The sequence below is a fragment of the Canis aureus genome, chromosome X (genome assembly GCF_053574225.1).
Source record: "Canis aureus isolate CA01 chromosome X, VMU_Caureus_v.1.0, whole genome shotgun sequence".
NCBI lineage: Eukaryota > Metazoa > Chordata > Mammalia > Carnivora > Canidae > Canis > Canis aureus.
In genome coordinates, this window is record NC_135649.1 from 17,001,017 (window position 1) to 17,024,417 (window position 23,401).

General features: G+C 40.6%; 1 protein-coding gene across 1 annotated transcript in view; it reads right to left on the minus strand.

Moving 5' to 3' along the window:
* Window positions 1-15,701, minus strand: part of ADGRG4 (adhesion G protein-coupled receptor G4) — a 100,588-nt gene extending 84,887 nt beyond the window's left edge. The window contains exon 1 of the mRNA XM_077888143.1: window positions 15,627-15,701. Coding sequence (XP_077744269.1) covers window positions 15,627-15,696 — 70 coding nt within the window. The 5' untranslated portion in view covers window positions 15,697-15,701. The remainder of the gene's footprint in view (window positions 1-15,626) is intronic.
* Between the last annotated feature and the right edge of the window lie 7,700 nt (window positions 15,702-23,401).

Genomic DNA, 23,401 nt, shown 5'->3' on the forward strand with positions numbered 1-23,401 from the left:
AGTACAGTCATTTGGTGGGCAATTTGGCAATATCTATGAAAATTTAAATTGGGGCAGCCCGGGTGGCTCAGCGGTTTAGCGCCACCTTCGGCCCAGGACGTGATCCTGGAGACCTGGGATCGAGTCCCACATCCGGCTACCCGTGTGGGGCCTGCTTCTCCCTCTGCCTGTGTCTCTGCCTCTGTGTGTGTGTGTGTGTGTGTCTCTCTCATGAATAAATAAAATCTTAAACAAAAAGAAAATTTAAATTGAGTACACCCTTTGTTTAAATAGGAAGCTATTGGTGAATCGTGATACAATCATCATGACAAACCTCACACAAGGCCCCCAGGCAAATATCTGAGAACTGCTGAACATCAGCCTAATTCCAGCGCCAGTTCAACCCAAGACAAACCAAAAAGAGCTTTATGACGGAACGGAATTCCAACCTCCCTCTAAATTAGGGGTGTGACATTGGGACCACCACTATAAAACTGATAGCCAGACAGCACGCTACAAAGGCCGGCAGGAAGTGACCACTTCCCTGCTTCTGAGAGATATCCCCAGGTGCAAGCTTCTAGATATTCTCTAGCCCTACAATATTCTCTCCCTCATTCCTCCACTGAATATCTTTCAAAGGCAAGCAAGTACATGCCTGCCAACACACACGCATGCGTGTGCATGCACAACCCCCCCCCCCCCATGTGCTGGAGCCCTTACCATCCACCTGCCAGGGAGCTATTTCTGAACTGTCCATGGTAGATGAGCAAATGTTTATTTCTGTCCCTGGCTTATGTGATTATATTATCTTATCATCTTTCATGTGGCTAATAAATCAAAAGGTAACCCCACAAGGTGATAATCACTAAGAAACCCAATATCGATCATGGTTGGCTAACTGCTTTTCTGTTCAGCCCTCCAAAATGACGTCAAATACAATGTTTAAGAGCAAGATTCATGGTGAGCATAAAATACAACGTTTAAGAACAAGTTTTATGGTGAGCATCAATCTCCAGGGCTTATTTGTCCCTTAAAAGAGAATGTATCATAATCCTATGTTGTCTACTGGGTTTCTCCTCTCTGTAATACACTAATATAAAGCCAGTTGCCAAAGGACACAAACAAGCAGCTTACTAAATGAGAAATACAAAAAGATGGCCTCTTACTATTTTTAAAACACAAGTTACAATGAGATACTATTTTTACGTTTTGAAATTATAGCATTTTAGACGGAGAATACCCAGCATGGACAAGCTTGTGAGGAAACAAGTCATTTTAATACACTGTGGGAAGACCAATTAGTACAGTCTCTTTTAAAACCTTATTTATTTACTTTTTAGTCTTCTCCACACCCAATGTGGGGCTCAGACCCCTGAGATCAAGAGTCACGTGCTTCACCGACTGCACCAGCCAGGCACCCCAGTAGTCTTTTTTCTGAAGGGCAATCTGTCAGTGTCTATGAAACATTTTCATTGTGTATGGCTGTGTATATGCTTTTTTTAAAAAAATATTTTATTTATTTATTCATGAGAGACACACAGAGAGAAGCAGAGACACAGGCAGAGGGAGAAGCAGGTTCCATGCAGGGAGCCCGACGTGGGACTTGATCCCGGGTCTCCAGGTTCTCGCCCTGGGCTGAAGGCGGCACTAAACCATTGAGCCACCTGGGCTGCCCTGTGTATATGCTTTTGACTTAGCAATTCTATTCCTTATCAATTTATTCTAGACAAATCTACATGTATACAAAGATGCAAGTACAAGGATATTCATTGCAGTATTGTTTGTAATTGAGCAAAAGGAAGATCTGTATGTCCATCCATAAGTGACTAGTTAAGCAATCCTTACCTCTATATAATGGACAATTAAAACATATAAGGTAGATCTATATAGTCATGAAGAGATTTCCAAGGCTTGATGCTACATGAAATGGGAGTTACATAAGTGTAGATATAGTATTATCCTGCTTTTTATCAATAGAGAAAAATATGTGCATTAGCATGCATAGAAAAAATCTAGAAGAACACATATCAGGCAGTTAAGAATGAGTATCCTTAGATGTGAGATTTAGGGGGACTTTTGCTTTCTATATTATTTCAGTAATATTTGCACTTTTTGTACAATCCTGTGTTAAATTTATAATCAGAAAAATAAGGATGGATGGATGGATAGAACCACTTGTGGCCATATATGAGATTCTGTGGGCAGAGCTAATTTCTACATAGATGTGAGCAGAAGTGTGAGGTAGTGGAATCCAAAAAGCTGCCTTTGAGTCCTGGTTCTGCAGCTTACTAGCTGCATCAACATGGGCAATTAGTGCACGAGAAAGCTTCTAGGACAGTGGCATTTAGTGAGCACTGTATGAAAAATAAACCCACGTCACTTCTCTGTGTCTCGTTCCTCCATGCTAAGATAGGAATACTAATTACCTTCCAGGCGGGGCCATCATGAAAGATGAGGCTGTAATACAACTGCCATTTATGTTATGTATGTGAAACATTTATAAACTGTGAAGCCCCAGGTAAATGTCAGCTGGCATGTTCACTATCACGATTAGAAGTCTCTTTCTTCTCCCACAACCTCTTTTGTACCCTTACACAGCCAAGCACATCTGCATTGAGCTCTGCTGCAGCCCTCGGGGGGGCCCCCAGCAGGGCTCAGAGGGGGCCAGGCTGTGACAAGGCAGGACAAGGGCTTTGCCCTTCTGTTTGGCCAGGCAAGCAGCGTTCTCTGCTGGGCCTCTCAAGGGCCTGCTTCAAAGGCCACTTGTGTCTTTGCATATGATTTAACTATCCATTGCAGATGTCTGCTTGGACGTTGCCATCTGTTTCCTGGCAATTTTCAAGTCCAAATTGCATGATTGCTCCCCTGAAGCGTGTTCTCTCTTGATTTGGCTCCTCTGTGTCTCCTTGCCTCTATCCTGCTTCCTTTTATTTTAAATTACATTTATTGTTGTCCTCGCTTTAAAAAAAAGTGTTTCTTCCATTATAAAAGTGATACTGTACATGATTTTTTTTAAAAAGGAAAATATTGGAAAAGTAAAAAGATGAGAACAAAGTCAGCCAGAGTCCTACCACCCATAGACAAAATTTTGGTAAATTTCCTTTGGCGTTTCTTTTCTTCCGGGCATGGGTTTTGTTTGTTTCTATGTGGCTGAGACCATATTGTATGGAAAATTTGGTACCTTGCTTTAATCACTTAACGTGATGACATAAGTGTTTTCTATGTTAGGAAAAACTTATAAGCCTCATTCAAATGGCTATGCTACAGCCCTCAGAGTGCCAGGCACCATTTGATTTGCACTGAGAAAGTTCACATAACACAAAATTCACCATTTTAATCATTTTAAGGTATACAATTCAGTGGAATTTAGTAGATTCATGATGGTGTATGACCATCACCATTATCTAGTTCCAAAACATTTTCATCATCCCAAAAGGAAGCACCATATTCATTAAGCAGCAGCGGCCCTTCCCCCCACCCTCCCACCGGCAACCACTAATCTACTTTCTGTCTGTATGGATTTGAGTATTCTAGACATTTCATATAAATGGAAACTTACAAGTAACCTTTTGTTTCTAGTTTCATTCACTTCACATAATGTTTCCAAATTCATCCATGTTTTAGCACGCATCAGTACATTATTTTTTTAAGATCTTATTTTTAAGTAACCTCTATAACCAACATGGGACTCAAACTAACAACCTTGAGATCAAGAGTTGCATGCTTTACCAACTGAGCCATCCAGCCACCCCAGTACATCATTATTTTTAATGGCTGGATGATATTCCATTGTGTGGATAGACTATATTTTGTTTACTGACTGATCTGTTAATGGACATTTAGTTTTTCTCTACCTTTTGGCTATTACAAACAGTGCTGCTGTGGACATTTGTGCTATTTGTTTTGTTTGAACATACTTTCACTTCTTTGGGGTATATATCTAGGACAGGTCATTTAGTAATTCTGTATTTCACTTACTGAGTAACAGCCACTGTTTTCCATAGGAGCCATTCAATATTCCCACCAACAGTTTATAAGGATTCTAATTTCTCTATCTCTTCACCAACAGTTGTATTCCATTTGTTAACTTTTTATTATAACCATCATAGAGGGTGTCGAGTGGTATGGCATCATGGTTTTGATTTGAATTTCCCTAATGACTAATGACATTGAACATCTTTTCATGTGCGTGTTGGCCATCTGCATATCTCCTTTGAAGAAATGTCTATTCAAGCAAGTCCTTTGCCTATTTCTAAATTGTGTTGTTCAGGATGCCTGAGCGTCTGCCTTTGGCTCAGGGTGTCATCCTGGGTCTGGGAATCAAGTCCCACATTGGGCTCCCTGTGAGGAGCCTGCTTCTCCCTCTGTCTCTGTCTCTGACTCTCTCTGTGTGTCTCTCATGAATAAATAAATAAAATCTTTTAAAAAATAAATAAATAAATAAATAAATAAATAAATAAATAAATAAATAAATAGTGTTGTTCATGTTTTTGTTGTTGAGTTGTAAACACTCTTTATATATTCTAGATACTAGGACCTTATAAGACACGTGAACTGAAAATACTTTCTCCCATTCTCTAGGCTGCTTTTTCACTGTCTTGATGGTGTCTTTTGATGCACACATCTTTAATTTTGATAAAACCCAATTGATCTATTTGTTCTTTTGCTGCTTATTCTTTTATTTTTATTTTTATTTTTTATTTTTTATTTTTTTTAATTTTTTTATTGGTGTTCAATTTACCAACATACAGAATAACCCCCAGTGCCCGTCACCCAATCACTCCCACCCCCCGCCCTCCTCCCCTACCACCCCTAGTTCGTTTCCCAGAGTTAGCATGTGTCTGTGCTTTCTTCTCATTTCTATAGATGTAGTTCTTATATTTAGTTCTTTATATTTCATTGATTTTTACTTAATTTTTGTACGTGGTATAAAGAGGGAGTCCAACTTCATTCTTTTTATGTGTTTACATGTATATGCATGTATACATGTGTACATGGATATGTATTTACACGTCCAGTTGGGCCAGCACCATTTGTTGAAGAGACTATTTCTTCCCATGGAACGTTCTTGGCACCCTTGTGGAAAATTAATTGGCCATACATATATGCATGAGTTTCTTTCTGGACTCTCAATTCTGTCCCATTAATCTACATCTATCCCTATGCCAATAACACAGTTTTGATTATTATAGCTTTGTAGTAAGCTTTGAAATCTAGACATGTGATTTCTCCAACTTTGTTCTTTTTCAAGATTATTTTGGCTATTCAGGGACCCTTGCAATTCCATATGAATTGCACATCACCCTTTCCATATCTGTAAAGAAAGCCATTGGATTTTGATATGGTTTGCATTTGAATCTGTAGATCTCTTTGGAGGAATATTGACATTTTAATATTAAAATTGTTATCTTTTATTAAACCCGTGAACACAGGATCTTTTCCATTTACTTAGGTCTTCTTTAATTTCTGTCAGCAATGTTGGTAATTTGAGTGTAGACGTCTTTCAACTACTTGGTTAAATTTATTCCTAGGTATTTTATTCTTTTAAAGGTTATTGTAAATGAAATTGTTTTCTTAACTTTATTTCAGATTGTTTGTTGCCAGTGCATAGAAATGCCACTAATTGTTGTATTGATCTTGTATCTTACAACTTTGCCAAATGTATTTATTAACTTAAATATCTTTATCAAGGGGATTCTTTAGGATGTTCTATATGTAAGATCATATCATCTACAAATAGAGATAGTATACTTTTTCTTTCTAGTTTGGATGCCTTTTATATCTTCTTTTTGCCCAAGCACTCTGGCTAGAACTTCCAATATAATGTTGAATGCAAGTGGTGAATATGGGTGTTCTGGTCTCATGCCTGATCTTAGGGGAAAGCTTTCAGTTTTTCACCATTAAGAATGATGTTTACTGTGGGTTTTTCATAGATGCTCTTACCAGACTGAAGAAGGTCCCTTCCATTTCTTTTTAAAAATTTTTTTAAAATTTATTCATTCATGAGAGACACACACAAAGAGGCAGAGACACAGGCAGAGGGAGAAGCAGGCTCCATGCAGGAAGCCTGACGTGGGACTCGATCTCAGGTCTCCAGGATCAGGCCCTGGGCTGAAGGCAGCGCTAAACTGCTGAGCCATCCGGGCCCTCCCTTCCATTTCTACTGTGTCAAGAGTTTTTATCATGAAAGGATGTTGAAGTTTGTCATACTCTTCTCCCTCACCAATTGAGATGATCATGTGGTTTTTCCCCCTTCGGTCTATAAATGTGATGTAGTACATTAATTGATCAATTTTTACATGTTGAACCACCTTTGCATTCATTTGTGGAATAAATTCTACTTGTTCAAAGTATATAATCCTCTAAATATATTTCTGGATTCAGTCTGCCAGTATTTTGTTAAGAATTTTTGCATCTAGGGGCACCTGGGTGGCTCAGTGGTTGAGCATCTGCCTTTGGCTCAGGTCGTGATCCTGGGGTCCTGGGATCAAGTCCCACATCAGAGTCCCCGCAAGGAGCCTGCTTCTCCCTCTGCCTATGTCTATGCTTTTCTCTGTGTCTCTCATGAATAAATAAATAAAATCTTTAAATTTTTAAAAAATAAATAAAACTAACAATCAAAAAAATAATTTTTGCATCTAGTGGCTCAGTCGGTCGAGCATGAAACTCTTAATCTCAGGGTTGTGAGTTCAAGCCCCATGTTGGTCATATTAGCTTACTTAAAAAAAGAAATTTGGGGGGGCACCTGGCAGGCTTAGTTGGGGGAGCATATGACTCTAGATCTCAGGGTTGTGGGTTCAAGTCCCATGTTGAGTGCAGAGATTACTTAAAAATTTTAAAAATCAAAAAAAAATTTTTAAATCCTCAAGGAAAAAGAATTTTGCATCTATATTCATAAGGGATATTGGTGTGCAGATTTCTTTTCTTGTGATGTCTATGTCTGCCAGTTAACATTTTTTAACTCTCTAGCAGATTGCTATAGCAAAACATTGTGCTCCAGGTCTATCTCTGGCAGAGCCTGGGGAATAGGAAAATAAAACTCTTGCCACAGTGGTTACTCAATATGTAATTTTATTTTGCCTTTTGCCAAGTTCCCAAGCTGCTTTGCCTGGTGATGCCATGTTTACACAATTTTAAGCAGAACTGAATTCATTGAGCATTCAACAGTGCCAGTTTTTCCCAGAATGCTTCAACTTTTATATTCTCTGATTTTTCAGGGCAGTGGTTTAACCAGAGTCTTGGTCCCCCTACTGCCAGTTTCCAGTTCCTAGCATAATGGTTGGCACATAATGGGTCCTTTATAACTATTTTCTGAAGTGAGTGAAGCATTGGGCATAGAATGGGGGAAAGTTTCCTCTTCCTTTCAGACCCCAAAAGTAATAAATACATTCATTTTATTTTTAAAAAAATTTTTTCTTTATTTGACACAGAAAGAGAGAGAGAGTGAACACAAGCAGGGGGAGTGGGAGAAGGCAAAGCAGGCTGCCTGCTGGGCAGGGAGCCAGATGTGTGGCTTGATCTCAGAACCCCAGGATCATGATCTGAGCAAAAGGCAGATGCTTAAGCACTGAGCCTCCTAGGTGTCCTAATACATTCATTTTAAAAGTCAGTGAGGAAAAGGTTTGGAACCCTAAGAGATAGGCAATCCAAATGATGTCGGTTTTTTTTTTTTTTCAGCAAAGTCTCTAATTTTCTGAAGACAGCATTGAGTAATCATCAGATATATTCTGCATTTGTTTCTCTGTCCTCTCTGTCAAGTTTCTCCTTGCAATGTTAAAGTGTTTCAAAGGTTAGGGGACCAAGATTCTGCATTTGCTGCCCTGAACAATCTCAGGAAGAGCAGACAAATGAAGTTCATAATGGTTGGACAATGTAGGCGTGACCTGGTCACTGTTTCTCCCCCCAGAGGTCACCTGCTTTCCTCTATTTTACTCAAGATTTCTGATTCAGAAAGCCTGACCGAGCAGGGGTGTCTGCATATATTCATTGCTTAGGTACTGTCATGAAGTACCCCAGACTGGTTGGGTTAAACAACAGACAAATATTGTCCCACAGTTCTGGAATATACGAACTGAGATTAAAGTGTCGGCAGGGTCTTTTCCTTCGAAGGGCTCTAAAGGAAAGATGTGTTCCATGCCTCTCTCCTAGTTTCTGGTTCACTGGCAATATTTGGTGTTCTGAGGCTTCTGTTGAATCTCCCCATTCTCAGCCTTTATCTCTACAAGGCTTTCTCCTTGTATGCTATGTCCACATTTTCACCTTTTATAAGGACACCAGTCATGTCAGGTTACAGGTCACACTATTCCACCTTGACCTCATCTTTCCTTAACTACTTACACTTGTAATGACCCCATTTCCAAATGTGATTACCTTCTGAGGTGCTGAGGGAGAGGACTTCCACAGATGAATCTGGGGGGACACAATTCAACTCATAATGCTGCATAAGGCTCAAGGCCCAGCTAAACACCTGGAAATACCTCCTATTAGAAGAGGGAGATAAGGGACGCCTGGGTGGCTCAGTGGTTAAGCATCTGCCTTCAGTCCAGGGTGTGATCCTGGGGACCCTGGATCAAGTCCGGCATTGGGCTCACTGCATGGAGCCTGCTTGTCCTTCTGCCTGTGTCTCTGCCTCTCTCTGTGTGTCTCTCATGAATAAATAAATAAGGGGATCCCTGGGTGGCGCAGCGGTTTGGCGCCTGCCTTTGGCCTGGGGCATGATCCTGGAGACCCGGGATCGAATTCCACGTCGGGCTCCCTGCATGGAGCCTGCTTCTCCCTCTGCCTGTGTCTTTGCCTCTCTCTCTCTCTCTCTCTCTCTGTGCGACTATCATGAATAAATAAAATCTTAAAAATAAATAAATAAAATCTAAAAAAAAAAGAGGGAGATAAGACAGAGCAAGTTTTAGGGAAGGGACCCACCAGAGGCATTGGCTACATTTATACTGTCAAGAATCTGGTCATTCTGAGGATGGGCATTCTGTCAAGGGTACACTTCAACATGCCTGCCTCAACTGGGAAATGTCACCACTCACTCATAAAAGGGGAATGGGCAGGGGCACCTGGGTGGCTCAGTCAGTTAAATGTCCAAATCTTGATTTTGGCTTGGTCATGATCTCAGCGTCCTGGGATCGAGCCCCACTTTGGGCTCCCTGCTGAGTGGAGACTCTGCTTCTTCCTCTTCCCCTGCCCCCCACTCATGCTTGCTCTCTCTCTCATAAATAAAATATTTTTTAAAAAGGGGGGCAGTGGGCAGACACTCATTTCCATAGTACACAAAACCCATACCTGCACAAGGGGTCTTCTGGCTCTTAATATCACAAATCCTTGCAAATGAATGATCAGGAGCTTTGAAAAATTTTGTAGACCCAGTCCTGGTCTAGCAGATCCATGGCCATCTGAGGTCATATAATGGATAGGTGATTGATACTGGGAAACTCCATTACCCACAACACCGTGGTCATCATGTGAATAGCCACAGAGAACTGGAGTTACTGTCTGCCACCTACTGCCTACAGTTCCCACTGGTCTTGTGAGTAACCAACTAATCTGATTTTAGATAAACCAGATCTGGCATCTATAAAAGCATCCATCTTTGAGCTTCATTTCTGTCTCACTGGTCACTGAGTTATCCACTACATCCCCTCCTTCAAGACCCAGGCAATTGACCACATATGTAGCTTGCCAGGCATTCTTCTCAGAATAGGAAGCAGAAGAATTATCTCCACATAGGTAACGTGATTGTTCCTTCAAATTTTGGGTCCAAGGCCCATGTCCATTCAAAAAAAATGGATGTCTTTACTCATAAAAGCAGAAGCACCCTGGAAAATTTATTTACTCCACAATGATGGTCATTGAGCACCAACTATGTGTCAGTGCTAGAGTCCAGCAATAGAGTAAACTCATGTTCATACCAGGTCCTTGGCCTTAGTCAGCTTTACATTCCAGAGAGAAAGGTAGTCAATAAACAAGTAAATATAAAAATTACAAATTGTGGGGCACCTGGCTGGCTCAGTTAGTAGAGCATGGGACTCTTGATCTTGGAGTTGTGAGTTTGAGCTCCACATTGAGTGTAGAGATGACTTAAAAATAAAACCTGGGCAGCCCGGGTGGCTCAGTGGTTTAGGGCGTGATCCTGGAGACCTAGGATCAAGTCCCACATCGGGCTCCCTGCATGGAGCCTGCTTCTCCCTCTGCCTGTGTCTCTGCCTCTCTCTCTCTTTCTGTGTGTCTTTCATGAATAAATAAATAAAATCTTTAAAATAAAATAAAATAAAACAAGACAAAACAAAACAAAACCTGGGCAGCCCAGGTGTCTCAGTGGTTTAGCGCCGTTTCAGCCCAGGGTGTGATCCTGGAGACCCAGGATAGAGTCCCACGTCTGGCTTCCTGCATGGAACCTGCTTCTCCCTCTGCCTGTGTCTCTGCCTCTCTCTCTCTCTCTCTCTCTCTCTCTCTGTCTGTCTCTCATGAATAAATAAATAAAATCTTTAAAAATAATAAAATAAAAAAATAAAAAAATAAAAATAAAACCTTAAAAAATAAAGTAACTGGGACTCCTGGGTGGCTCAGTCGGTTAAGCCCCTGCCTTCAGCTCAGGTCATGATCTCAGGGGCCTGGGATTGAGCCCCACATCAGGCTCCCTGCTGAGCTTCTCCCTCTCTGCCATTCCTCAGGCCCTCCTCACTTGTACTCTCTGGCTCTATCTCTCTGTCAAATAAATAAATAAATAAAATATTTTTTAATGAATGAATTAAAATAATTTAAAATTATGAAAAGCCCTCTGAAGGAAATTAATATGCTGATGAGTTACCTAATGGGATGGAAGGGATGAGGTAAATGGGAATATCTATATTAGATAGGATAGTTAAGGAAGACCTCTCTGAGAGAGGGTCCTTTGCACTTAGTTCTAGGAGACAGAAACAACTAGAGTTACAAAGATAAGGAGTAAGAGTGACCCAGACATGAGTAGTAGCATATGAAAGCATACGTAAAGGCCTTAAAGTAAGACTGTGCTTGGCATATACAAGGAATAAGAAGGAAGCCAGTGTGTCTGGAGTGGAGTGAGAATAGGATGAAAGGAAATGAGTCTCAAGAAGTAGTGGAAGACCAGATCATGCAGTACTTTTTAGGTCTTTTTTTAAAGATTTTATTTATTTATTCATAAAAGCCACAGAGAGAGGCAGAGACCTAGGCAGAGGGAGAAGTAGGCTCCCTACTGAGAGTCCAATGCAGGACTCGATCCTAGGACTCTGGACAATGACCAGAGCCAAAGGCAGATGCTCAACCATGGAGCCACTCAGGTGCCCCTGCTTTTTAGGTCTTATTAAAGAGTTTGGATTGTATTCTAATTGTCATGGAAATTTATCAGCAGGTTTTGAGTAGAAGAGTGACATGATCTGACTTGACACATGAAAGGATTGCTCTGGCCGCTATGTTGAGAATGGGCTATAGCAGAGCAAGAGTGGAGGCAGGGAGGCCAGTGAGAAGGCTATTTGAGCTTCAATCCTTATCTCCTGGGATGCCTGGGTGGCTTAGTGGTTTAGTGCCTGCCTTAGGCGGAGGACGTAATCCTGGGCTCCCGGGATGAGTCCCATATCAGATTCCTTGCATGGAACCTGTTTCTCCCTCTATGTATATGCCTCTCTCTCTCTGTGGCTCTCATGAATAAATAAAGTCCTAAAAAAATCCTTACCTCCTGCTCCCTTCTGCACCTATTCACTTCCTGACCTGTCCTCATCCCTTCTTGCTGGCTCTGTTCTCAATTCTTAGACCTTACGACAGAGTTGGGTTTCTTCTTGACCCTTGATATTCTTCCAAGCACATGGTTTTGCTCCACATTCTGGCTCCATCCAGTTAGAGCATCTGAGTCACCCTCTGCCTGATCTAGTGTTGACCCTAGCCCTCTATCCCACAACGACTCTCACAGTTGGGAAGCTGGTGACTTATCTGAAGCCTGAAGGAGACTAAACCTTAGTTATACCGTTGTTTCAAGGACAGAATCTTCCCCACCCCTTTAGAAGAAAATGATGAGTGAAGAACAATTAGAATTATTTGTCTGATAACCTAGAAAAATCATTGTTTTGACCCATGGCTTTGAGACTTAGTCTGTAAAACCTTGTGACTGTTTTAAAGTGAACTCTTCAGGATTCAAATCTGCACATCTATCATAATTTCCATTGACCAATGACATTCCTCACAAACTCATTCTAATTTTCAGTATAACACACTTTTCCACTTTTTCTTTCATGACTACACTACACTTCTAGATCCTTCTGTTCTTAGATCCCTCTATTTCATGCCCCATGAGCTCTCAAAAAAACCCACTTAGAGTCTGTGTCACATATACTGATACCATACAGGTGTTCAAAGTTTTTATTTATAATTTTAAATTGCATCAATTTATTTTTATTTGTAATTTTAAATTGCATCAATTTATTAAATAAAACAAATCTATTAAATCAGCAAATGTGTACTGAATGCCTAATCTGTGTGTCAAGACTTGTGCTGGATGTTTGGATAAAGAAATGAAGAAAACAGTTTCTTGCATTTGAGGAAGCAAACAGGGGAAAGATAAATCAACATCTTAGCAGGTAGTCAAGGCCAGGTGACAGAGTTGCCACTGTGCCCCATAGGTCCCATTTCAAGCTTTATTGTGAGAAACATGGTTTCCCATCAGGCCCTGCACACAACAAGAAGCCAGTCAGTGTTTGTTGTTGATGGTGATGATGATTTGGTATTTTTCTAGAAGATTAGCTCTCAATCTGAGGGCTATTCAAATTAAATCCCAGGTCTATTTCATCAGGGATTGTCATTCACTGGCATGTATGACCTTTTAGCTAAAGACTGATGTGCTAAATGAACAATGTTATCAACTGAATTTACTTGATATGGATGAGATTGCAGTTTTCCAAGGCAACCTTTTCCTTAAGTCTCCAAATTATCAGCTACTTCAGTTGAACTATCTTAATCATCTATTCACTGCAGAATCGAAACAAAGACAGAATCTATCTTCATTCTTGTCTCAGAGCCTAGACAAGGTCTGGGCCATTGAAGAACAGATGCCTGTTTGCCCCTGTGAATCAGTGATCAGCTTTTGGCATACCTCAGTTTCCCCATCTCTATTTTATGACTGTTGCTATATACATATATAGCAATATGATACCATAATAAAATAAAGTCAAACACAAGAAAATAATAATGACCACGTAACACAATAAAATAATTATTAGATTTAAAAAATATATTTTAGGGGTGCCCAGATGGCACAGTTGATGGAGCATCTGAGTCTTGGTTTTGGCTCAGGTTGTGATCTCAGGGTCGTGGGATTGAGCACTGCAACTGGCTCCCTGCTCAGCACAGAGTTTGCTTGAGATTCTTTCTCTCTCCTTCTCCCTCTGCCCCTCCCTGCCACTGTGCTCACTCTCTCAAAATAAATAAATCAATCCTTTTTTAAAAAATAAAATATGGGGATGCCTGGATGCCTCACCAGTCGAGCGTCTACCCGCAGCTCAAGACATGATCCCAAGATCAAGGATCAAGTCCCACATCAGGCTCCCCTTGAGGAGCCTGCTTCTCCCTCTGCCTATGTCTCTGCCTCTCTCTGTGTCTCCTATGAATAAATAAATCTTTAAAAAATGAAATTAAATATGTATCTTGAAAGAAAAGAAAGATGATATTATCATGTTCTGGTAAGCGTTATTTTTTAAAAGATTTATTTAGTTATTTGAGGGAGAGATAGTGCACACTCTTGTAAGCACGGAAAGGGGTAGAGGGAAAGGGGGAGGGAGAATCTCAAGTGACTCCCTGCTGAGTATAGAGCCCAATGTGGGGTTGGGTCTCAGGACCCTGAGATCATGACCTGAGCTGAAATCAAGAGTCTGAAGCTTACCAATTGAGCCATGCAGGTGCCCCTCCAGGGAGGTTTAAATAAAGAATTTTCATGACAAGTACCTGGGTGGCTCAGTCAGTTAAGTGCTTTCAGCTCAGGTCATGATCCCAGGATCCTGGAATCAAGTCCTATGTCAGGAGGCTCCCTCCTCAGCAGGGAGTCTGCTTGTCCCTCTCCCTCTGCGCCCCCCAACTTGTGCTTGCACTCCCTCACTCTCAAATAAATAAATACAATTTTTCATAAAGAAATAAATAAAGCATTTGCATGAGAGAAACTAGCCCAAAAGAAAACTCAAAACTTTTATTAAGTGTGCATTGTCTACCAAATAACATTTCAGAGTTGCATTAAGAAATGTCAAGGACGGGACGCCTGAGTGGCTTAGCAGTTGAGTGTCTGCCTTTGGCTCAGGGCGTGATCCCGGAATCCTGGGATCGAGTGCCATATTGGGATCCCTGGGAGGAGCCTGCCTCTCCCTCTCCCTTTGCCTATGTCTCTGCTCTCTGTGTCTCTCATAAATAAATAAAATCTTTAAAAAGAAAAAGAAAGAAAGAAAGAAAGAAAAAGAAAGAAAGAAAGAAAGAAAGAAAGAAAGAAAGAAAGAAAGAAAGAAAGAAGAAAGAAATGTCAAGGACAAGGGCACCTGGGTGGCTCAGTGGTTGAGCATCTGCCTTCAGCTCAGGTTGTGATCCCAGTGTCTTGGGATCGAGTTCCACATTGGGCTTCCCACGGTGAGCCTGTTTCTCCCTCTGCCTGTGTCTCTGCCTCTGTGTGTGTGTGCCTCTCATGAATAAATAAAATCATAAATAAATAAATAAATAAATAAATAAATAAATAAATAAAATCTTAAAAAAGAAAAAGAAATGTTAAGAACAGAGCTTGGCTAGGTCAGTTAGTGGAGCATGCAACTCTTGATCTCACAGTTCTGAGTTCAAGCCCCATGTTGGATGTGGAGTCTACTTAGTTTTAAAAAGAAGAAAGAAGAAAGAAAGAAAGAGAAAGAAGAAAGAAAGAAAGAAAGAAAGAAAGAAAGAAAGAAAGAAAGAAAGAAAGAAAGAGAAAGAAAGAAAGAAGAAAGAAAGAAAGAAAGAAAGAAAGAAAGAAAGAAAGAAAGAGGGACACCTGGGTGTTTCAGCAGTTGAGCGTCTGCCTTTGGCTCAGTGCGTGATCCCAGGATTCGGGATCAAGTCCTGCATCAGGCTCCCAGTGAGGAGCCTGCTTCTCCCTCTACCTATGTCTCTGCCTCTCTCTGTGTGTCTCTTATGAATAAATAAATCTTTTTTAAAAAAGAAACAAACAAATGTCAAAGACAATAGTCCAAACTACTGTTTACTTGAGGCCAATTTTCTATCAAACTTCAACAATCCTGGGGATCCCTGGGTGGCTCAGCGGTTTGGCGCCTGCCTTCGGCCCAGGGCGTGATCCTGAAGTCCCAGGATGGAGTCCCGCATCAGACTCCCTGCATGGAGCCTGCTTCTCCCTCTGCCTGTGTCTCTGCCTCTCTCTCTCTCTCTCTCTGTGTGTCCCTCATGAATAAATAAATAAATAAATGATAAATAAATAAATAAATAAATAAATAAATAAAAGACTTAACACAATCCTGAGTGAATGGATTCACTGACTAAAGTTTCAACCTGTCCTACAGTCATATTGATGATCAAAAGGAAGCTGTAGAGAGACAGCCTCACAACCTTTCAAATGGTTTATTTCTAACTATGGCATATGAGACATTGAAAAAAAGCGTAAGAATCCATTTTCTTACCTGAGAGAAAGATAAAGCTCAACATGAGAATCAATCCATAAAGCCTCTGACATCTGATGTATTCTTTCATTGTGTAAACCTGTGTTCAAAAGTCAGAAATACGCCCAGCTGAGAATCAGAACAATTTTTAAGTGTATGTGACCACACTTCTTCCCATCCAACGCAAGGCTTTTTCCAATTGCTTAAAGCCATGTCCGCCGGCCACAATATTGAAGCTTGCCTAAGTTATGCAGCCTTGCTGAAACCTCACTAATTGATTTATTTGCATATCCTTCCAACCAAACTTTGCTGAGTGCCTACATGTGCCAGACCCTGTGTTACACACTGGGAGTACAGTGCTGGGGAGACAAGTTAGCCCAGAGGGGAAGACAGACATTGAATGCAGGCATAATTACAAAGTGGGATGAATTCAACCTTAATGCACACAACTTCTACTCAACAACTTGCAAATTTAACAATCCTAAACATTTTTTTCCTTTTTTTTAAAACTTCTTTCCTTGATTGATTGATTTTCATATATTTTTTATTGGAGTTCAATTTGCCAACATATAGCATAACACCCAGTGCTCATCCCATCAAATGCCCCACTCAGTGCCTGTCACCCAGTCACCCCAACTCCCTGCCCACTTCCCTTTCCACCATCCCTTGTTCATTTCCCAGAGCTAGGTGTCTCTCTTGTTGTCACCCTCACTGATATTTCCCACTCATTTTCTCTCCTTTCCCCTTTATTCTCTTTCACTATTTTTTATATTCCCCAACAATCCTAAACATTTTGAAGAAAGCACCATGCAAGAAGACTTTACTGGTAAAAGTAATCCATCAAATCATTTCTATTTTTAAAGCAGATCTGTTTAGAGAAACCTGATCATCGCTTTACATTTACCCAGCTCCTCTCCTTTAAAAAGTGTAATTAGGGGAGTGCCTAGGTGGCTCAGTCGGTTAAGTGTCTGCCTTCTGCTCAGGTCATGATTTCAGGGTCTTGGAATCAAGCCCTGCATCCGGCTCCCTGCTCAGCACGAAGTCTGCTTCTCCCTCTCCCCCTCTTCCCTGCTCGTGCTCTCTCTCAAATAAATGAATAAAATATTTATAAATAAAATAAAAAGTATAATTAGGGGCACCTGGGTGGCTCAGTCGGTTAAGCATCCAACTCTTGGTTTCACCTCAGGGTTGTGAGATCAAGCCCCACGTCAGGCTGCATACTCAGCAGAGAGTCTGTCTGAGATTCTTTCCCACTGCCCCTCCCTCCACTCTCTCTAAAAAAAAAAAAGTGAGTTTTTTGGAAGTGTAATTAAAGCTGCTTATTTGGGAAATACACTGGAAATCCCCTTTTCTCCAGGCAAAACAGTGTTAAAACTACAAATCTTACAGAACTGTATTACAGAAGCTTGGCAGTAGGGTGCTGATGAGCCTTTTCTGATTTTAAATAAAATATACTTCTGAATGATTTACTACTGATTTAAACATTTCTTTTCCTATAGGATAATGCAACATATTGTATTTCTTACCACTTCTAAGTGCGACTTGGAGTGAATAGACTCACTTTACATTTAAAGTAACAGAACCAATTAGGAAATCAAATGAATCTTGGGCTTGCTATGAGTGCCAGCCATTAATACAGCTCTTCATATTTACCAAGTGGTCTACTGCCATTCTCATTAGAATAATAACAGAATTTGTATGACTTGGATGGATTTTCTAAACTATAAGCTTAGAAGTCGGGGATGTCTAAATCTTTTATGACTTGCAAGATGAAATTCAGCTTAAATTTACAGTGCTGTAGGAGGACCAGACTGAGAATCCATAACTAGCTGTGAGACCGTATTTCTGTTCCTTCATTTCCCTGGGCCTCAGTTTCCTTATCTGTAAAAATGGAGATAATAATCTGCTTATTTCCCAGAGCTGCTATGGAAGAGGATCAAATGAGGTGATATTTCAAAGGCAATTTTCAAAGTCTAAAGTGTTATAGAAATGGATATGATTGCTATCTATAAAATGGAATTTTCAGTAGCAAACAATCCAATTTATATCTGTCTTGCATTTCCCCTAAACTTTTATAATAATTCCAATGTATGTTTCAGAAACTTACCTGGTGCCCAATAAATAACTCATAGGACACACTACAGAATACTATGCAGCCATTAAAAGGAATTAGGTAAGTCTATATGCCTGTCAGGTATGAAAAAAGTGAGTGGGGAAGGGGGATGGGCACTGAGGACTTTCCTTTATATACCATACAGTTCTGTACTGCTTGGTTCTTTTATGATTATCATCCATTACCTATGTAATTTTTAAAACTGAAGTAAAGGAGACAGGAAGGGAGGGAGGAAGAGAGGAAGAGGACAAGATAAGAAGGAAGAATGCATACTAAATAGGTTTTCTCTATGGCTAATACCATTCTGTACTGTTTGAGTATTTTATACTGAAAGTGCATTACTTTTAAAATTTTTACAAAATAGGGATACCTGGATGGCTCAGCAGTTGAGCATCTATCTGCCTTCAGCTCAGGGTGTGATCCTGGGGTCCTGGGATAGAGTCTCACATCAGGCTCCCGGCATGGAGCCTGCTTCTTCCTCTGCCTGTGTCTCTGCCTCTCTCTCTGTGTCTCTCATGAATAAATAAATTAAATCTTTAAAAAATATAAAAATAAATAATTGTTTTTTTGCAAAATAGAAGAAAGAAGAGGAGGAAAAAAGAGAAAGAGAAAGAAAGGGTAGAGATTAAGGACCTTTGTTTTATACCTCCTACAATCATATGCAATTTGGTTCTTTTGTGATGAATATTTTTTTTCATCATTTAAAAAAAGTTAAAGGCAGGAAGAAAGGAAGGAGAGAAGGAAGGAAATAGAGACGTAGGGTAGAAAGGAGTGTGGAAGGGAGGAAGAAAGACACTTACCTAGGAGCTGGATTCCTTTAACTTTCCACCCAGTGTCACCATGGGGTCTAGAAGAATTTGCTTTATGAATGACCAGATCTGGTCTCCAAATCCCTATGTTTGATGTGAAATGGAACGAGCAAAATGCAGGAAGGCTCATTATCTGCTGGCCATGCCTCAGTCACTTTTTTTTCTGGATCAACCCAGCCTCTCTGCTCTTAGCTTTATGGGGCTTATTGACTAGGGCAGATCCTCTTTCTGTGGCTTGCCATACGTCATGGAGCTGGCTCTCCCGAGCATGAAATCAGCCTGAGCAAAGTTCTCCGGTTATTACATATCTGCAATAACCCACTAATTTGAGGGCTCTTTCCCGGTGTTCACTAAGGATTATCTGCAGTTGCTAGTTGATTATCACTTTAATTAAATTGGATATATTAAACTGGCACTTGCTCACTTAACTAAGGCTCATTTCACTTTACTGAGAAAATGGGGATGGGGGATAGTATTCAGAGCTTTAAGCAGAAATCAGAGGCCAAGGAAGTATTAACATGTTCACGTCTCACACCATTAGTGACCTCACTGCTGGTCCATTCCTCAAATTGCTTTGAAAATAGATTTATAGAACTGGTTTTGGGTCATTCTCAAGGGAAGGATGTATTTTTTGCCATGGAAGGCACCATTATAGCCCTTTGGAATTATGGGAATATCACCAAATCCCAACAAGCATCCAGGGATGATCCCTACCAGCCTCCGAATTTCCAAGGTCAGGACCCTGAGTTCAGAGGGTACAGTGACTTGCTCAAGGTCACAGAGATTATGAGAGGCAGACCAGAAGTTAGGATTGAGAGCTCCTGGTTCCCTGGCCAATGCTTTTTCCTCTCCATCTCATACCTTAAATGGAAAAATTCAGTCTAATAACGGAGTATCGCTTCTTGGCCTCTTGGCTAAGATCAAGTGTAATAATGAATGGAGTTAACCTCTTATAGGTAGGCCAGTGGTTCTCCATGGGGGAAAGGGGAAGAAGATGCTTCAGAATTATCCATTACTCAGCTCCAAGCCTAGAAACTGTTATTGGTGTGGTGAATGAGAGCCCAGGCTTTCCAGAAAGGTGGACTACACTTTGGTTCTCAGTTGTATGACATAGGGCCAGTTCCTTAACATCTCCAGAACCCCCCAGTGTCCTCATTTGTAAAATGTGGCTAGTGGCACTCACCTCATGTCCCTGTGAAGATTACAGGAGACAGCAGGTGTAAAGGGCTTAGCCCAGAGCCTGGCTCAGACTCCCAATGCCACTGCTCCTGCTAGAACACCACTACTTTGTCTTCCCACTGTGTGCAAGGACCTTTTGTGACCTCCCCACATGGTCCACACACCTTACAAGAGGGTATGAGGCAATTGCCAAGGATCATCTTAGCATTTCCTTGACATTGGCTTCTGTTTCACATCAAGTCTACTCACTGGTCTGCCTCCCCCATCCCCATAATACTTGAGCTCCAGAGGGACAGGAACTCCATGTTATTCAGTGGCTCACACAATGCCTGGCACATAGAGAGTGCTCATTGAATATCTGATAAATAAATGAATACATGACTATGCATTTTCCCCCCTACCAAAGTGTGCACTTACTGAGGACAGGGAAACACATCTTTGTTCTCCTCATGCCCTGCCCCAGGAGTTGGCACAGTGCCTGGCACATAGTAGCTGCTTTATGCATATTTGTTGAATTGAAAAAGAATTTCAAAGAGAATATATTTATATGTACTTGGATATGTTAGGAAAATTCTGTGGGAAGAGACCCTGATGAGAAAAGCTGATTCTAGAAAAGGAGACTGAGAAGGGTTTGGATGGGAGGGAAATTTACCTTTCTCTTCATATGCTTTTGTTATGTTAGAATCTTCGTTATTTGCATATGTTACTTTTAAAAACAAAAACAAAAAAACCCACTATGTTTATTTTTTTAAAAAATCCAATGTAGTGCAGAGCACCTGGCTGGCTCAGTTGGTGGAGCCTGTGACTCTTGATCTCGAGGTCATGAGTTCAAGCCCTACATTGGGAGTAGAGCTCACTTAAAAAAAATCCAATGCAGTGCAAATGAAATAACTGACTGAAAAATGAAATGTGCAAAAAAAATGAAGAAGCTGAAAGTTTGGGGCCAGGAAAAAAATGTCACCTGAGAAGGGAGGGCTTCAATGGGTATTTTCCATTCTCTGGAAGGTAAGAAGGAGAAAGTTGACCATCTGTTCTCTGTATCTACAGAGTAATAGGAAATGGGATGAAATTGTAGTGGGAGATGTGAGTTAAACATGAATAAGTCATTACTGCTGATAGGAGTTGATAAACACCAGAAAAAAAATTGTCACAGGATGTGATGACCCATCCTAGAAACTTGAAGGTATAGAGAACTCCTATGGCTCTGCTTGTTTACTTGTCCTCCCACAGAGAGATGGCTAAGTATATTGAGACTTTGTCTCTGTTTCTGACACTACAAGAGACCTTTAATCTGGTGAAGGTCCATGCTGTCATCATTCCATTTTCCCTTCCCGGTGTGAGCATCCCACCAGCCCAATTGAAACTCTGACAATTTCCATACACATGGCCCCCAACCACAAATCAGCTATTGAGTTTGGGTCTCAACCATAGAAATAATGAAAGGGTCCAATGCTGGGGGAAAAATCATCTGTGTTGAGGACTTGCTAAGAAATTTTCAAGGGCAATTTTGATTAGGTCTGCCTACCACCTTAAACACTACCATCCAACTGAGTCCCTGCTGGTTGTCATTCCCATCATAACTTCATACAGTTGCTACATATGTGGGCATGCTTTATCAACATTGTTTTAGACATCACATAAATGTACATGCTTTTTTTTTTTTTTTTTTTTTTTTTTTTTTTTTTTGTACATGCTTTTAAACATGCCATAAAAGACACTATACTACAAGAGAGGCAGCTCAACAGAGTACTTAGTAAAAAAAGACTCCGAAACCAGACTCTCTTCTATCTCACTGCCTTAGCTTCTTCAACTACAGAATGAGGATGATGAGGATAATGATAGTATCCACGTCTAGTGTTATTTTATGGTATAAATGAGATAATATATGTAAAGCACTTAGAACACTGCATGGTACCTAATAAATTTATTTTTCAAGGTCAACAGTAGTCATTTAGTCAGGAACACTTGATGATTCTATGCTGCTGGGGAGTCAGCAGTAAACAAAACATATAACTCTCTCTCCTCATAAAATTTATGTTTGGATGTTCTAGAAAGAGTGCTGAGGCCAGTCTGCCAGGAGCAGAGCATGCTAAGGGGACAATAGGGAGAGAAATAAGAGACATACTGGAAAGCCAAGTCACACAGGCTCTGGTGGGCCGTTTTCAGAACTTTGGCTGTACTCTGGAGAATTACAGAATTTTTCAAAACTTGTGACTTCGAAATGACATCAAACTTGCAGAAGAGTTGTAAGAAAAATGCAATTGTTAGCATTTTGCCACATTTGCCTGATCATCTCTCTTTATATTTATTTTTGAAACACTTAAGAGCAGGGACACCTGGCTGGCTCATTCGGTAGAGCGTGGGACGCTTGATCTTGGGGTCATGAATTTGAGCCCCACGCTGGGGGGTGGAGATGACTTGAAAATAAAATCTTTAAAAAAAAAGAAACACTTCAGAGTAATTTAGAGTTATGGTGCCCCTTTACCCTGAACACCTCAGTTGGCATTTTCCTGAGAACAAAAAGAGCTTCTTACATAACCAGAGTATAATTACCAAAATTGAGCAATTTACCTTGATGTAATCCTATCTCTTCTATGGTCCATATTAACATTTAGCTGACTGTCTCACTAATCCCATCTATTACAGTCTTCCCTTCTGATGCAAGAGCAATCAAGGATGATAAATTCTTTTAGCAGTCATTATTTTTTGGTCTCCTTTAATCTGGAAGTATTTCTCGAACTTACCTTGACTTTCATGATGTCAACATTTTTGAAGTGTACAGGCTAGCCATTTTACAGAACATGCCTCAATTTGGGTTTGTCTAATCTTTCCTCATAGTTCCAGTTATGCATTTCAGGCAGGAAGAGCATAGAAGTGATGTTGTGTCCTCAGGTCATCACATTAGGACACACATGATGTCACTCTATCCCATGATTGAAGATGTTAACTTTGATCAGTTAGTTAAGCTGATATTCACTAGATTTCTCCACTGAAAAGTTATAATTTTTCCACTTATAATTCAGAAGTGATCTGCAGGAAAAAACTTGGAGTCTGCATAAATATCCTATTCCTCCTTGTCTTAGTGTTTTTGGGCTGCTGTAACAAAATACCATAGACAGAGTGACTTATAAACAATAGACATTTATTTCTCAGAGTTCTAGAGATTGAGAAGTCCAAGATCAAGACACTGGCCAATTCAATGTCTGCTGAGGGCCCACCTTATGGTTCATAGATGGCCATCTTCTTGCTGTGTCCATACAAGGCCAAAGGAATGAGGGAGCTCTTGGGGGGGTCTAATCCCATTCAGGAGAGCTTCACTCTAATGACCTCCCAAAGGCCTCCAAATACCATCACACTGGAGATTAGGATTTTGACATATACACTTTGGCTCCTTTGAGTTCTATTAACAATAATGGAATTAAATTTTTTAAAGAAAGCATGGCATTGCAAAGAAAGCCCTTCCACAGCCTGGTCCCTGTGGACTTCTCCTTCTCCATCCCCTACTACTCCCCTTCCTTAAATCCTATACTTTGCCTATACTGAACCATTCAGAATTCCCCAAATGTCCCATTCTATTTCATTCTTCTGTGCTTTTGCAAATATTGTTCCCTTTGCCTAAAATATTCTTTTCACAGTTTGCCCCCCACCACCCTTAACTACCTGAAGATTCTCCACTCATCCTTCAAGACTCAACA